General features: G+C 41.9%; 2 protein-coding genes across 6 annotated transcripts in view; one reads left to right on the forward strand and one right to left on the reverse strand.

The window, feature by feature from the left end:
• Positions 1–586: 586 nt before the first annotated feature.
• On the forward strand, positions 587–7889 carry GATD3 (glutamine amidotransferase class 1 domain containing 3). The gene is made up of 6 exons (XM_049834950.1): positions 587–755; positions 3416–3468; positions 4235–4348; positions 4721–4840; positions 5683–5775; positions 6091–7889. The coding sequence occupies exons 1-6, from the start codon at positions 639–641 to the stop codon at positions 6305–6307; spliced, it is 714 nt and encodes a 237-aa protein (XP_049690907.1). The 5' UTR covers positions 587–638; the 3' UTR covers positions 6308–7889.
• A 1496-nt stretch (positions 7890–9385) lies between these two features.
• LOC126053156 (myelin-oligodendrocyte glycoprotein-like) overlaps positions 9386–14699 on the reverse strand; it is a 38694-nt gene continuing 33380 nt past the window's right edge. For all 5 annotated transcript variants that reach the window (XR_007510282.1, XR_007510281.1, XM_049834952.1 and 2 more), the window contains one exon: positions 9386–14511. Coding sequence is in view for 3 of the 5 variants with exons in the window: in XM_049834952.1 (XP_049690909.1) it covers positions 14408–14511 (104 nt within the window). In the remaining 2 variants the exon portion in view is untranslated. The remainder of the gene's footprint in view (positions 14512–14699) is intronic.

A 14699-nucleotide genomic window follows, 5' to 3' on the forward strand; every position in this document is an offset into this window, starting at 1 on the left:
AGCCGATACAATGTTCCAGTGTGCCTTCTGTATTCATGGGAAGAGTAATGAAAACTAAACACCAGGGTTTAAGTCTGGTAGGTCCCGAAGTTTGGCTTTGACACTACGTACCAGTGATGAAGCTTGGGACTGCTGAATGTTTCTGTCATCCTTCACTTTTGAAAGCAATACGCTATTTCACGAGGTCCTAGAAAGAAAGAAAGGAAGGAAGCTGTTGCTGTTTATCCTCTTTTTATGGACTGCTCTGGTACCGCTGTGCTCCCCTGCCGCGCTCAGGCGGTGTGCGCCCTGCGCCTACCCCCTCTCACTTGCAAAAGGCGCCTGCTGCTGCTGGGCTTGTGTTCAAAACCCACCCCAGGGGTTTATTTCCACTCGCGTTTTGCTTTCTTTTTTTTTTTTTATTTTAACTATTACTCGGTGAGGTCGGGGAAGGGACCGAGGGCCGGGCAGGCCGCAGGGCCGGGCAGGCCGCAGGGCCGGGCAGGCCGCTGCCCCTCCCCGCCTCCAGAGGGCGCCCGCCGCCGCCAAGGGCGCAGCGGCGCGTCCCGTCCCGCCTTCCTTTCCCCCCCCCGCCTCAGCCCCGCGGCCTGCCCGGCTCCGCCGCCCGCCCGCCCGCTCCCCCCGCCAGGCCCGCGGCCATGTTGGCCTCCCGCGGACCGGCCCTGGGCACCGCGCTGTGGCGGGCAGCGCCCGGCGGCCCCTTCGCCTCCTTCCACTGCTCCGCTCGGCGCCGCCGCCCCGCCCGCGTCGCTGTGGTGAGTTAAACGGCGGGAGGAGGCCGCGGGCTGGGCGAGAGGGGGGAACGACCCGGGGCAGCGCAGCAGCTCTGAGGAGAAGGGGAGTTGTTTTTTGTTTGTTTGTTTGTTTTTTTGTTTTTTTTTTTTTACTGGCTGGCTGTCCTCATCCTCCCCCAGCTCGGTGCCAGGGCCCCTCCGCAGCTGGGGTCGTTCCGGCGGAGGCGGGAGGCTTCGGGCCGAGGGAGGCCTTGGGAGAAGGTGAAATGGAGGAGAGAAAGGCGTGTAGGATTGAGTAACTCCGAGGAAGCCAGAGCAGGAGTGGGAAACGCCTAAAAAAGTGGCTTCTGTGGAGCTGAGTTGTTAGAAGGAGCTGGACGTGAAGTAATGTGCGGTGTGGCGGGGGAGGCGCTGGCAGCGCACGGGTGGGGGGCTGAGGCCGGTCGGCAGGCGAACAGCGGCCAGTCCGCTCACTCCTCCCTCCCCTCGTCGGTGGGATGGGGGGGGAAGTAAAATTCCTGGGTTGAAAGAGAGGCGGTTTAATAGGACAGAAAAGGAAGTGGAAATAATAATGAAAAAAAGAATTAGAATACCCAAAACAAGTGATGCACAGTGTAATTGATCACCGACCGGTGCCCAGCCAGTTCCCCGGCCAGCTTTCCCCCTAGTTTATATACCACACACGACGTCGTACGGTATGGAATACCCCTTTAGCCAGTTTGGGTCATCTGTCCTGGCTGTGTCCCCTCCCAGCTTCTTGTACCCCCCCCTTGCCCCCCAGCCTCCTCGCTGGCAGGGCAGTATGAGAAGCTGAAAAGTGCTTGACTTGGTGTAAGCACTGCTCAGCAACAGCTAAAACATCAGTGTGTTATCAACATTATTCTCATCCTAAATCCAAAATGCAGCACTATACCAGCTACTAGGAGCGAAATTAACTCTATCCCAGCTGAAACCAGGACAACAGGAAAATATTTAAACTGGATTATGCCCTTCTGCACAAAGGAGGTAGAGCATGTTAAAAATATAAAAGAAAGTGGTGAGGCGGAGGAGCTACAGGCTACCAAAGGAAAATTTAGGCTGTAGATAGCATCTCAAATGGATACACAGCTTTGGAGTAAAATGGACAGGCTTTGAAGTTCCAGCTTTGTATAGTCTTGACAGCATAAAATGTAAAGAAATAAGAAGGCGTTACCTGCACGAGGAAATCTGTTTGGGGGGGAAGAGTTGGTTCTGGAATAGGCAGAATGCAGGTCCAAATGTCTAAAAGGTAACTTACCAGGAATCCTGTCATTTTAGCAAAGGATGGCTTTTTAAATAAAGAGTGGAAAACAAATGTTGTTGTTGGCATTAGTGATATAAATTTCTGACTATGGTAGAAGACAGATTTGTCACCAAGCAGGCACTGAAATCACAGAAGAGGATGGTGTTTTAGTGCTTTGGTTTCAGTGAGTTTCAAAAACATTTTAAAAATATTGCTTACAGAAGATAACTTCAGCACAGTTGCTTGTATGCTTATTCAGTCTAAATTAAATGAAAGACTAAATAAAAAGTTGGAAAGGACGAGGTGGCTCTTAAATAAATATCAGAGCAGCAAAACTGTAGTTAGTATTAACACGGACAGAAGAATGTCCATGGATCTTACTCATTTGGTGAAGTGATAGTAGGTTTTCATGCCTGCGAGAGCAGAGGACTGGGTGTTGTGATCTGAAAGCCCCTTTGAGTCCAACGTTTCTAAGACAGTTTCAGTTGCGAGTTTCTGTTCATGTGTCTGTGATTAAAAACTTTCAAGCTTTGAAAAACTGAGATAAAACCACGAGGGAAGGGAGTAAAGTTGTTAAATGGACTGTCTTTCACAGGTTTCTTTTCTTTCAAAACAAACAACCAAACACAAAGAAAACCCACAAGAGTTCATATGTATACCTACAGGAACTAGATAATCCTTTGGGGTTTTTTGGCTTTGTTTTGTTCTTACAGTCGCTTTTTTTCTGGGTTTTTTAAAAATGTTTTTTCTTCTACTTTGTGAAAGACTCTCTTCACCCACACAAGGGTAGCTGATTGCTTTGTGCTTTTTATTCTCCAGTGTATATAAACAAACTGAAAGTATTATTACCATAGTAGTGAGGAAAGGTATGGCTAATATAGCATAATTAGATTAAAAGTGATTTAGCTATTGATCTCTGATGTGGATCCTCAGACAAAATACAGCAGCAGGTAAAATAGTTTATCCTAATCCTCGGAGTGCAGTTCTATCCCACTTCTGTTTGATGTACATCTGGATGAGAAGGTGTTTAACACAGATATGGATATTTCATAAATAGACGAATGACACTTGGAATAATCCATTGTGCGCACAATAAAAACATACCTAAGGATATCATGTCAGTTTATTAACTCTGAGGAATAACTGCAAAAGCCAATAAATAACTAGTAGTTATTTCTGAGACCTGTCTGTGATGGATGGCTATAAATAGGAACTGCCAGTTCTGCAGTATGCCAAATGGTGACACCAGTGCTAATAGCATGATGTTGGCTGGCTTAGTAAAGAGCTTGTTGCTAAGTTGTTTTTTCGGGGGGGGGGAAGGTGGTGGTTGTTGTTGTTTTTTAAATCTTACAAGGCTTGTGAAAGATCCTGTAGGAAGTTTTCTATCACCTGAAATACTGTCTTGATTTTCTTACTGCAGGTCCTATCTGGTTGTGGTGTCTACGATGGCACAGAAATCCATGAGGCCTCAGCGTAAGTTGCTTTATGAAACTTTGTGCTCTAGAAAAGTCTTGTTTACGTTACAGCAGTCTGTTGAATTCAGTTTTGCTCTCTGTGGCCATGAAGATTGCCCTGAAAGATGTATGATGAAGCTTCACAGTTTTCTTATACCATAATGGGGACCTCAGGCTGTGTTCTTGCAGTACTCAGTGATTGTCCAAAGATGCAGCACAGTGCACATGATGCCAGAGCAGTGAGTTTGGGAGAGACTGTCCTGCCTTCAGAAACAGAAATTCAGAGTTCCAGAATCAATCTCAAGAGAGTTAAGTAAAGACTTCATTTCATAATCACTTTGAGTTTCTGTTCCTGGGGCTAAATCTAACACTAGAATTGTTAATACTCAAGTTGAATTATTAACTCTTAGTGTTAATTGCTAAGAGATGTTTCACCTAGATCTAGATTAAATGTACACGTAGGTCTGTTAATCATGGGACTCTTCCATAACACCTGGGGACTTGCAGTGAGAAAGTTTTTATTGTTCCTGGTTGCCTGCCTAAGAGCAGTGAACATGAAACTTGTCTCTAGCTTACCTGACCCTGCCTCCAAACTGACTTTCTGTTCTGCTTTGCACTTTGGTGTTACTTGCAGGGATATTGCTGCTACATGCTCAGTATGCTTTGGTAGGGTGTGTGTTTTTCCTCTTTCAAAATCAGGTGGTGGAATATTTGTAGCAAGATTTAGGTGCCAGATAAGGCCTCTCTTAATAGGTTTTCAGCACGTTTTATCTCCATTTTTGTAGCATACTGGTACACCTTAGTCGTGGGGGAGCTGAGGTTCAGATGTATGCTCCAGATGTTCCACAGATGCATGTCATTGACCACAGTAAAGGGCAACCAGCTGAAGCTGAGTCAAGGTAAAGTCTGTGTTTAATGTATTTTCCATGACTGCTGAGCCTCAGTCTTTTAGGCATTCTTCAGACACAGCAGCCTCTAACTGCACTTATAACGCTTTGCTGACTGGCTTTAGTAGCTTTATGCTAGCTGGTATTTTGATTGAAAAGAAAATACTAAACAAGTTTTCTGGACTTGATGATACACAGTCTCTTAGTGCCTGTGTTTTCCAGTAGTAGTATTTCAGAAGCATCGATAGCTTCAGTTATTGAGTACCACTGTTCTTCTTGCTTCCTCCCTTCCTCCCCCTTCTCTTCCTCTGCCAAAATTTTCTTTATGCTCTTCTGTGCACAAATGCTTAATTCATTTCATTGTTTTATTTCTGGTTCTTCAAGGAACGTTTTAGTGGAATCTGCAAGGATTGCTCGTGGTAAAATTGCAAGCCTGGCTAAGCTCACTACAGCAGACCATGATGCTGTGATATTCCCTGGTGGATTTGGAGCTGCTAAAAACTTGTGAGTGCCAACTAAGCATTAGACTCCGTAACTAAATATTCACGATCAACTATTCGTAATCAACTATGATTCACACAATAAAATGACGAAGCAACAAATGGCCTTATTTCCTACATATGACCACTACTTAACAAGGAAAACTCCTTTCAAAGTGTTGGAGTTAAGTTGTCCTGTTCATGATGGTTTCCAGTCATAATTCTTATTGGCATTATCATGTTTTAAATTTTCTGAACAATGTTGGTGAGAATTCTGGAGTTTAGATAATGCACGAGAAGTCCTTTTCCCCCCACCCTTGTGGTGATTCTTTTTGGGCCTGACTGAGGGAAGTGAGGGTAAAACTTCAATAGTTTCAGGTGTTACTAGTGTTATTATTCTGTTTCTTCATGTCCGCCTACCAAAAAGTCCCCTCTTGCATTAGTAACGATAAAACAACAGCTAGCTCAAAAAAAAAAAAAAAAAAGTCTTAGCCATGTGGAATACTGATGATCTTGTTATTGACCTGCCATTTTGTTGGCTTTGAGAAACCTAAATGTTATTTCCCTTTTCTTCTTACGTATACTTCTTCTTTGAAAATGTTGTTCCACTTCTCAGTAATCCTAGAAAGGTCATTTGATAATTCTTATTTCTAGATGTTTATATCAAGCAAGGAACTTTCTGACATACCAAAGCCTTAGAAGTGAGTCATTTTGGCTAAAGCATTGGTGGTCAACTACAGGCTTTTTCAACCACCTTTTAGAAGCTATTAACTTTGTGATGACCCTTGAGGGCCAGTCTGAGGGCAGATAGGCATCTCTATTTGTAGGTTTATACTGAAGTATGTATAAAGTTTCTTGTTGTGGCAGATCTACCTTTGCTGTTGATGGGAAAGATTGCAAGGTGAACAGAGAAGTTGAACGTGTCTTGAAAGACTTCCACAAAGCAGGCAAACCTATTGGGTACGTATGTTAGTTGGAGGGGCATTTGTTTGACAGTGCGAGCGTAGAGACAACATATGTTTTGTTGAAATGTGCAGCTGTTATTGTTGGAACTAGAAAAAACATCTTCGTTTTTTTATCAGTTGTAACTTACTTTTTTAAATGCATTTTTCAAGATGCATGCGTGTGTAGGTGTTTATGAAAGAAGCAGCTAAGCAAGTGCTGAGTGGAAGTTGCCATGTGATGTCTTTCAGATTTGTAAGACCATGTCTGTTTGAATCCTTTCAATTGCGACCAAGTTTTGAAAGTGTGCCCTTGTAATTCCTTTTGTTGCAGTCTTTGCTGCATTTCACCAGTGTTGGCAGCAAAGGTTCTCTCTGGTGCTGAAGTAACTGTGGGCCATGAAGAAGAGGAAGGTGGCAAGTGGCCTTATGCTGGGACTGCAGGAGCCATTAAAGAACTGGGAGGAAAGCACTGTGTGAAAGAAGTAACTATATCCTTTCCTGTTAATTTCCATGTTGAGAGACAGTTTAGTAATGTGTTGTTACAGTAATGAATACATGCAGGATCTATGTTTTTCCACTTACAGTTTAGTGGGAATATACAGTATATAGTGGGTAGCATGTAATACGGTGCATGATTAGAAACATTGTCTTCTGTACGCAGCTGTATAGTTAGAAGTTGTTTTCAGTCATTGCCATAGAACTCCCTTGGACACCCAGTAATGCAGTAAATGCTGAGTGAATTTGCACATAAAACTGGCATGAGTTACAATTGGTCAGTTCTCTCTGAGATTTTTTTTTCTTTTCCTGAAGGCTGATGCTGTAATCAAACTGTACTCAGAGACATTTTATGACAGTCAGTAAATTTTGTAGGCTTTCTTGTGTTTCTGAGCATTCCCACAGATTGCTCTTGCAGTGTTTGTATTTCTGGCAAAAATAGCTTCTAGTATCTTGGATTATACATTGCAGCTGTCTTTACAGCTGGGTGGTATAATATATTTGGAGGTGCTTTTTTATAGGATAGTGGAGTTGTGAGGTTTTGTCAATGATGGTTTATTTTGCAGACAGCATCTGCAAGTGAGATGTAGGCTGTGTTTTCCTTAACTCCCTTTTACGAAGCTCATGTGGATACAAAGAACAAGGTGGTGACTACCCCAGCATTTATGTGTGAAACAGAATTACATAATATCTTCGATGGCATTGGGGCCATGGTAAAGAACGTGTTAAAATTAACTGGCAAATAAAAAAACCAAATCAGAAATGTTTAAATTTAGGGCATAGTATCAAATACAATATGGACCAATGGAAACATTTTCACCTGCTTGTCCTGTTCACACTCGTAGTGAATGCTGACACGATGCCAATTGATTCCCAGCTGCAGGGTTTTCCATGCCCTCTCTGAGAGAGGGGCCTGCAGAAGGGCTAACGGAGTACAAGCAGCCTGGCCTGAGACACAAGAGCATTTTCTTGGGCTTTTTCAGCTGGAGAGCTGTGCAGACGTATTCTGAAACCAGTCTTCCCAGTGGACCAGTGTCAAATCATTTCCATGGGGGCAAAAAGAGACTAAAGGCCCCTTCAGAAGCTGAGGGCAGGTGTGTTGTAGGGATATAGCAGATGCAGTGGCAGTATATCTAGTGGACAAAGAATGGGAGTAGAGAAGAATTTGTGCGTGGTTCAAGGTTTATGTGCTCAGGCCTGTATCTGTGAACTAAAAGCCAGGATCAGCTGTCAAGGGAATAGGCATCTTCCACATCTTAATTTAGCTTGGGATTAATTAAAAGATTAGTGTTTTGGTTTTCCATTTCAAAGAATCCTGTTTTCACAAAAGAGCCATTCTGAGTATCAGTCAGCAGCAGGATACATCTTAACTGTCACGACACTAGCACTTTGAAAAATTCATCCATTGGCCCATTATAGCTAAAAAGGTCTTGAAGGAGAAAATATCCGCTGACGTGACGCACAATTTTTAAGGATAATATCCATGTTAAAGTAGTTGCATGACGAGCAGTGGATGGGAAAAACAATCTCAAATTATCCTTACTTTCCCTGCTTTAGGGTAATAAAGCTTTCTCTAAAGAAATATTATTGAATGTCTGCAATAATGATGTATAAATAAATTAATTTCTGCCTTTATCTCATCCTTGTCCCTTCACTTTTGTTTGGCAGCTGCCTCTGATAACTTACACTGGTTGATACATTCTAGCAGTTTTTCTGCTTTTCAGTTCTCTTCATGTCTGAGACATTTTTTCTGCATAGAATCCAGCAGAGTCTCCTTCCCCCCTTCCAAGTTATTTGTCACCTTTCTATTCATCATGAAGAAACATTTCTCAAACTGAAACAAACAAAATGACATCCCTTACACCTTACCTTGTATTAAAGTTCCTTTCACATGACAGACATGCTGAAGGGAACCTGTATTTTTAAGGGAGAATTGTGTGTTTCGTAAATGAAATCTACAAGCCTTAGATCGGGTTGGAGTATGGTAAATACTGTCTGTGGCTGAAGTCTTGCTAGGGATGTGAAATTAAATTTTTTTTTATTGCGGGAAGCAAAGAGGAGGAATGAAGCTTGAATATGAGTGGTGGGCATGCTCATCTTACTCAGGGTTCACAGAATAAGTGGTTTTGCTTCTGGAGCCTCTTAGTATGTGATTTATTTTTTTGTCACTAAAAATCACGTTAGGATTTAGAAAGTCTGAATTTGTACTTCAAAGATGGCACTGTTTTCTTGGAGGATTTCATAGAGATCTCTTGTGTAGATCACAAACTCCAGCGTGGGTACAAAGAAATCATACACAGAAACCAGGTCATTGTGGTAGCAGGTTCATAAAGTGGATTTTGGGCATATTCTGAAACTTTTTTGCTTGTGCATCAAATTCCTTAGGAAATTTTCAGTATCAAGTTGGTAAGAAAGAGAATTTAAAATACTGTCACTGTGTAATTCTGTGCAAATAAAGCCTTTCCTCCATAAGCTTTGCTTGTACGTAAGTGGATGTTTTTAATACCAATTTTATACGCAGGGTACGTGAGGTCATTATTCATATAAAATGTAGTGACTTTTCTACATCTGCAGGAGTTTTAAAAGAAATTTGGTAACATAAGAAAGTAGCACAAAACAGAGGTGGTACTGAAATCCCTGGAGCAGAGGGAGAACAGCTGCTGCCTGTGTTAATGGTACCTTCCTCTGCTATAAGAGTCATCGAAGTTGAGCTCAGCCCTTCCCCTCAGGGACTGTGCGTTAACTCTTTCCATTAGCTCCTCTCACCACAGCAGGTTGTGAATATCTGTTTAGGTTTTCTCATATCTGCAGCTCCTAGTACGTGCAGCTGTGGTGGCATAAAACTTTCTTAGATTCCAAATCTTGCAGGTGTCCCGAGGAAAAAGATTATTTTTTGAAGAAATTGCTATTATTGTGCAGTGACCGGCTGTTGCGAGTTGGTTGGTAGATCATCTAGATGTTGCCTCTTTTTACAGTCCTCTGATATTCTTGAATCCAGATACTCCAATAATGAAGACTACTAATAATCTACTGTGTACCTTTCTAAGCAGATGCAGTGGTGGTCATGTGGATCCCTGACCTGGTGGCTTCCAGGTTGGATTATCACAGTAGCACCTGCTTAGAATCAAGTATGCAAATTGAAAAGCTCAGCTAATTTTACATGACATCTCACGTGCTAAATAACAGCAGTACTCTAAAATGATAGTCTGAATATCAGTGACTGTTTGAGGGCTAGGACTGTAAGTCATAGCAAGAGTAACTGAGGAAGCAGCTCCTCCTCAGTGCCTGAAACTTTTTTCAAGATAGTTAAAAAAAGTGGGCTATCCATACAGTGTTGTCAGTGCTGGAAGGTTGGGTATTTAGTGGGGATGCAACAAACAGATACACACTGGGGAAATGAAAGACAAAATTTCGTTTTCAGAAATAATCACATTTTAGAGCATCTTTTTACCCTTCTTTTTTTTTCTGTCATTCAGAAATAAGATTTTTCAAGGGAGAAAGAATAATGCACCAGGATTGCATTTCATTTTTTTAATTCTCTCTAATTTCACAGTAATGTGCTGAGTACAAACCTTTGCTACACACATTTTAAAAATTTTTTTTATTAATGGAAGATCTTTTAACTTTGGTGGAAGATGTAAGATTGTCATCCTGGCTTTCAGCCAGTGTAAATTTGGAGGGAAATTCCATGTGCGTTTAGAGATTGATAGAGACATCTGTCTGCCAAGCTGGGTTTTTCCTTTCCTTCCGTTGGGCTGTTTGGAGCTGCTGAGGGGTTTGCTATTTTCAGCCAAGTGGACAGAAGTTTATGATTTATTCGTTTTGTTAAATGCTATCAGAAATAAGAAGTGAAAGAATGTGTATTCTTTAAGCCTCCACAAGGAGGCATGCAATATCTGGCTTATGGATCCTGCTATTTTTCATCTTCAGAAAACATGTAAGAACTTTGTCCTACTGAAAGGGAGCGGTGATAAATGCCCCTTCTGCTTGCGTTGGTTTTCTAGTGATGTGACGGGGTTAACTTGTGGAGTGTGGGGAGGAGTTGTTACCTCTCAGTTGTGACACATTTTGCCCTCATTGATGCTTACACAGAAAAACCATTTTACGAAATGTTTCCCTGTGGATTGTTGCAGTGTTCACAAATTTGACAACTGTGCTTCTTTCTTCTAAAAGCAGAACTGAAAGTTAGGGATTGAGATGCACTTTTCGTTTTTACCCTTCGGGTTCTGGTGATGATAGAGACACATTTTGGGTGAGTCAAATGTCAGCAGGGGGCACTTTGTGAACAATGTTCTGTGCAGGTTTTCACTTACCCAGGCACAATATTCCAGCTGTTGTTTTCTGTATGACATTTTTGTGTTGACATTTTGGATGCATAGAGGGAATCAAACAAATAGTGCTTTCTACTTGTTTAACAAAAGTAAACAGGAAATCCAGTTCCATCATAATGAATGCCTTTGTCCTGCCTTCTTCAACACGGTGACTTCTTATTGCCCTGAAGGTATAATATCAAATATACTTACATTAAGCTCTAAAGCCTTCCTGTGGTATAATTATCACTGAAAAATGAGGAAAAGTGGAGTATAAAGTCGTAAAAGTACACAGTGGGAGTTTGTTGGTGGTGGTGTTTTTTTCGTTTTTGCTTTGTTTTGTTTTGTTTTTTTTTAAATAATAATAATGCTATTAATAGTCAAGGTGACCTAAAACCAAGGTTTACAGGGAGGGACTTTTATCAGGCCAAGAAATATTCCTGGAAGAAAACACACTGTTTGTTGAAGGGTCTGTGTGTTTGCAAGCTAGCAATACCTTATATGTGTATGTATACATAATTTTTTTTTTTATTTTTTCAGAGTGGGACCTTGGATAATCCTCCATGTGCAAATAATTGGGAGTTGCCTGCATTCCCAGGCTTGAGTCTTTTGTTTGAGCTGTTTTTCTTCCTCCTTCCTGTGGCTTGCAGTGGCTGAGGGGTCAGCCTTAGCCCTCAGGAGAATTAAGGAACTGATGTTTGGTTATCTTTTCCAAGGTGATTTCAGCGGTGGTCAGAATCTCTGCAGAAAGAGATAGAGAGGGGAAGAGAAGAGACTAAACTTGGACAATCCCAGAAGTTGAAACAGAAGTTGCAACAAGGATTTCATTACCCATAGCAACATGATTTCCTGCTGCATATTTAAAAACAATCACCTGCCATGCTTATTTTCAGTATTTTTCAGTACCCTTTGTTCAACTGATGGGTGTCATGCTATGTGAATGACTGCCCTCAGGCTTAGCTGAAATAATGGTGAAAATTCTACATAAAATGTATTAAATACATTTCTTCCTGATGATCTATATGGGCCATTTCTCTCACACTGTATGGAACTGAAAGGAGCTCAGTGGAAAGCATTAACCAGTTGAACTGGCCTGACTAAACTTAAACTACAAGATGAGCAAACTAACTCCTTTCTGTCTCTTACCAGTGTCACTGTCAAACTTGAAAAAATGAACTTGCTTTTACAGCCATTCTTTTGCAAGAATAAGGTACAAGGATCTCTTAATTTATTTAATGTAGCAGATTATCGGCCTATGCTTTTGCCGTATGAAATATATAGGTGTGGGCCACCAAGGTACTACAAGTGAGAGAAGTGGAGATTCCTCCTTCTTAAATGTGTCGGTTGTTACTGTGCTCCTTAGTTTTCAGAGCTATCCCTCTCATTTGTGATGAAACTCCAGAAAACACAAGAAGTATGTGCTGCTCGTGTTCTGCACATTGAGTGAACTGTAAGATGTATGCTGTCTGTGTCATCACCCAGGCAAGGAAGGACAAATCAAGGTCTGCTAGTCATTCAAACCTTCCGTTGCAGTCTCCCAGGAAAACAGAATGGCGGTTGTATATTACTACTGGGAATGGCATTAACTACAGCTCTGGGAAAATATAATAAACAGGGACATTTAAACATCCCAAGAGCTGCTGCAAATCTGAGTCATAAAAAAGTAGGGTTGTAAGCAACTTTTAGAGGTCATCCAGTCTTCTTCCCCCCACCCTTCATTCCTCCTACCTTCATCTCCTCATGTGCTCACTGTGATTCATTCCAGTTTGCACAGGCAGGGAGGATTGCTTCTGAGGGTGAAAGAGGCAGACGACTGAGGGAATTGGGCATTCCTTATAGGCACCAGCCAGCATGGTGCCCGCTCTTAAATGTCCAGCTGGGCTGTCCCTTTTCACAGCAGTGAGGCTCTGTTCTAGCCCTGTATGCCGGCATAAAGGTACTTAATTATTCATTTGCTTGCCCAAGCAATTTTTGCAGCTGTGTAGTCATACAGCTTGCACTTGTGAGTGGAGGTGCTCATGTCGTTCATGTGCCTCAACACCATTTGAAAAGTGGAGGGCTGCTTAAGTGGCTATTGGATTTTTAGAAGTCATACAGTCCTTGAGATGAGAGCAAGCAGTTCAGAATTTTGGGACTGACAGACCTGTACAAGTTCTACCTTTTGGACTTTCTGATTGCACAGGGAGCCTAGCTAACTGTAGGAACAACTGGAATACAAATAAAGAACTCTTAGATACCAAGCAATTGCTCTCATGAGGGTTTGGGTGTTTTTATTTTTAATCAACTTATGTTTTGAAAAAAATACATGGAATCTGAGACAAACCTTTGGAGGGTTAGGACACAAAAAGACAATCACAGTACGTACAATTCTTATATTCAAATATTTTGTGAAGTGGGACTCCAGCTGTTACGCTAAGCTGCTCTGTACCCAGGGTAGCCTAAGTACCAACTGAGCCCCACTGCAGCAGCAGCAGAGGCTGTGCGTGGGATTTTGTCTCTCTTCCCCACCATGGGGAAAGGGCCCTTTGTTAAGAAAGTCAAAGGTAATTGTCTCCTTTACCTCAATGGATACCATTTTAAGCTCTATTTTATTCTGTTCTCTTCTTTGCAAAAACAATCCCGTCTTTCCGTTGGAAAGAGAGTGGAACTGTTCCAAATCAAAATGACTTTATGAGTGTGCTTATGAGTCACTTCCCTCTGCTTGAGGGCACAGCCAGAGGAGTGTGCTGCAGTCACTGCTGTTCACCAGCCTGGGTGGGTAGTTCTCTGGATGCTTCTCAGTTCTGTAATAAGGCGGTCGCAGCAGCTCTGGCCAGAAACAAAACTTCTGCACTTTCTTGATATTGTTGATATACAGGATCCTTTCAATTTTGTTTTACACAGGACATCTATGCTACCTGAATCAAACATTTCCAGAACAAAACCCATTTAATTTCCATAGGTATCAGTTACAATTATTCTGACCAGTTTTTAATTCTTTTTTCCTCCAAAGGTACCATTTTTAAAGAAGTAACATTGTCACAGTAACATTTTCTTATCGCACAGTTCTAGCTTAAGAATCCAGCTTTTGCGGGATGATCACATTTACCTTGCTGTGTTTCATGACAAAAAGAGAAAATACTGAATTCGGCCTTCTAAAGCTTTTGGCTTATTTAGAAGTGGATTTTAGTGGATTTTTGTAATAATACATCACTTCCTTCCTCTATGTTGATGTTTTATGAACTTTCCATTATCTTTCTCGGTCAGCTTTACCCTTCCGCTGAAGAAATACTATATTTCTTGTGGAAAAAAAGTTGTTACTGATAGCTGGTGACGCTTAAGACTAAAAATAGAAGCTAAAGTTCCACAGGCTCAAGTTTCACAAGGTTTCCTTTCTTATGTTTCACAAAACACGAGCGTCTCCCTACTTCCAGTTTTTATCTGACACAGAGGGTAATTGCCCTTTTTCCTCCTTTCAGTTCTCTTGGACAGCAGATGAGATCTTGGGCGAAAGATCTCACTAGGGTAATTTATAATGTGACCTTGTAGTTTTGTGAGTCTTCTGTCCTATTATTAACACAAACCCACAAAATCCAAAATAAAATGTTCATACCGGCAGCACTAAAACTGCGCTCCAAGAAACAAACGGAAAAGCAGACTTTCCACCTCTCAGTTTTGCTGCCTTTGGTTTTGTGGAACACCAAAATGCGGGACAGAAACACGTAGTGCTAGGTCTGTTTTCAGCTACTGGTGTTTCTTTCATGTGGCTCTAGAACAGTTGTCATGCTAACCCTACAGAGCTGTTCCGCCCGGCGAGGTCTTCTGGTGAGGAGAACTTCCCAAAGAGAAGGTTGGCTTCCCCAGTTACAAGTGCCAAACCCCCAGTGTGACCAGGAGGTGGAAAGAGAGGGGAAGCATAGCCAGACACGGCACATCAGCAGGGCTTCTGGAGGAAATCTGACTGTGTCCTGAAAAATTAAGAAAGAGAAAGTTGGCATGTAACTGGTGGCTTGACGAGAAGTGTATTTGAAGTTTGTGTGATACATTTTACGTGAATGCGTTGATGGAAGGTTGTGTGTAAAATCATGCGGATTTTGGCTCATTTTCAAAATTCTCCTTTGTGTGTGTGTGTGTACCATCCAGAAAAACCAGTCTC

Source organism: Accipiter gentilis, chromosome 32 (genome assembly GCF_929443795.1).
Source record: "Accipiter gentilis chromosome 32, bAccGen1.1, whole genome shotgun sequence".
Taxonomy (NCBI): Eukaryota; Metazoa; Chordata; class Aves; order Accipitriformes; family Accipitridae; genus Astur; species Astur gentilis.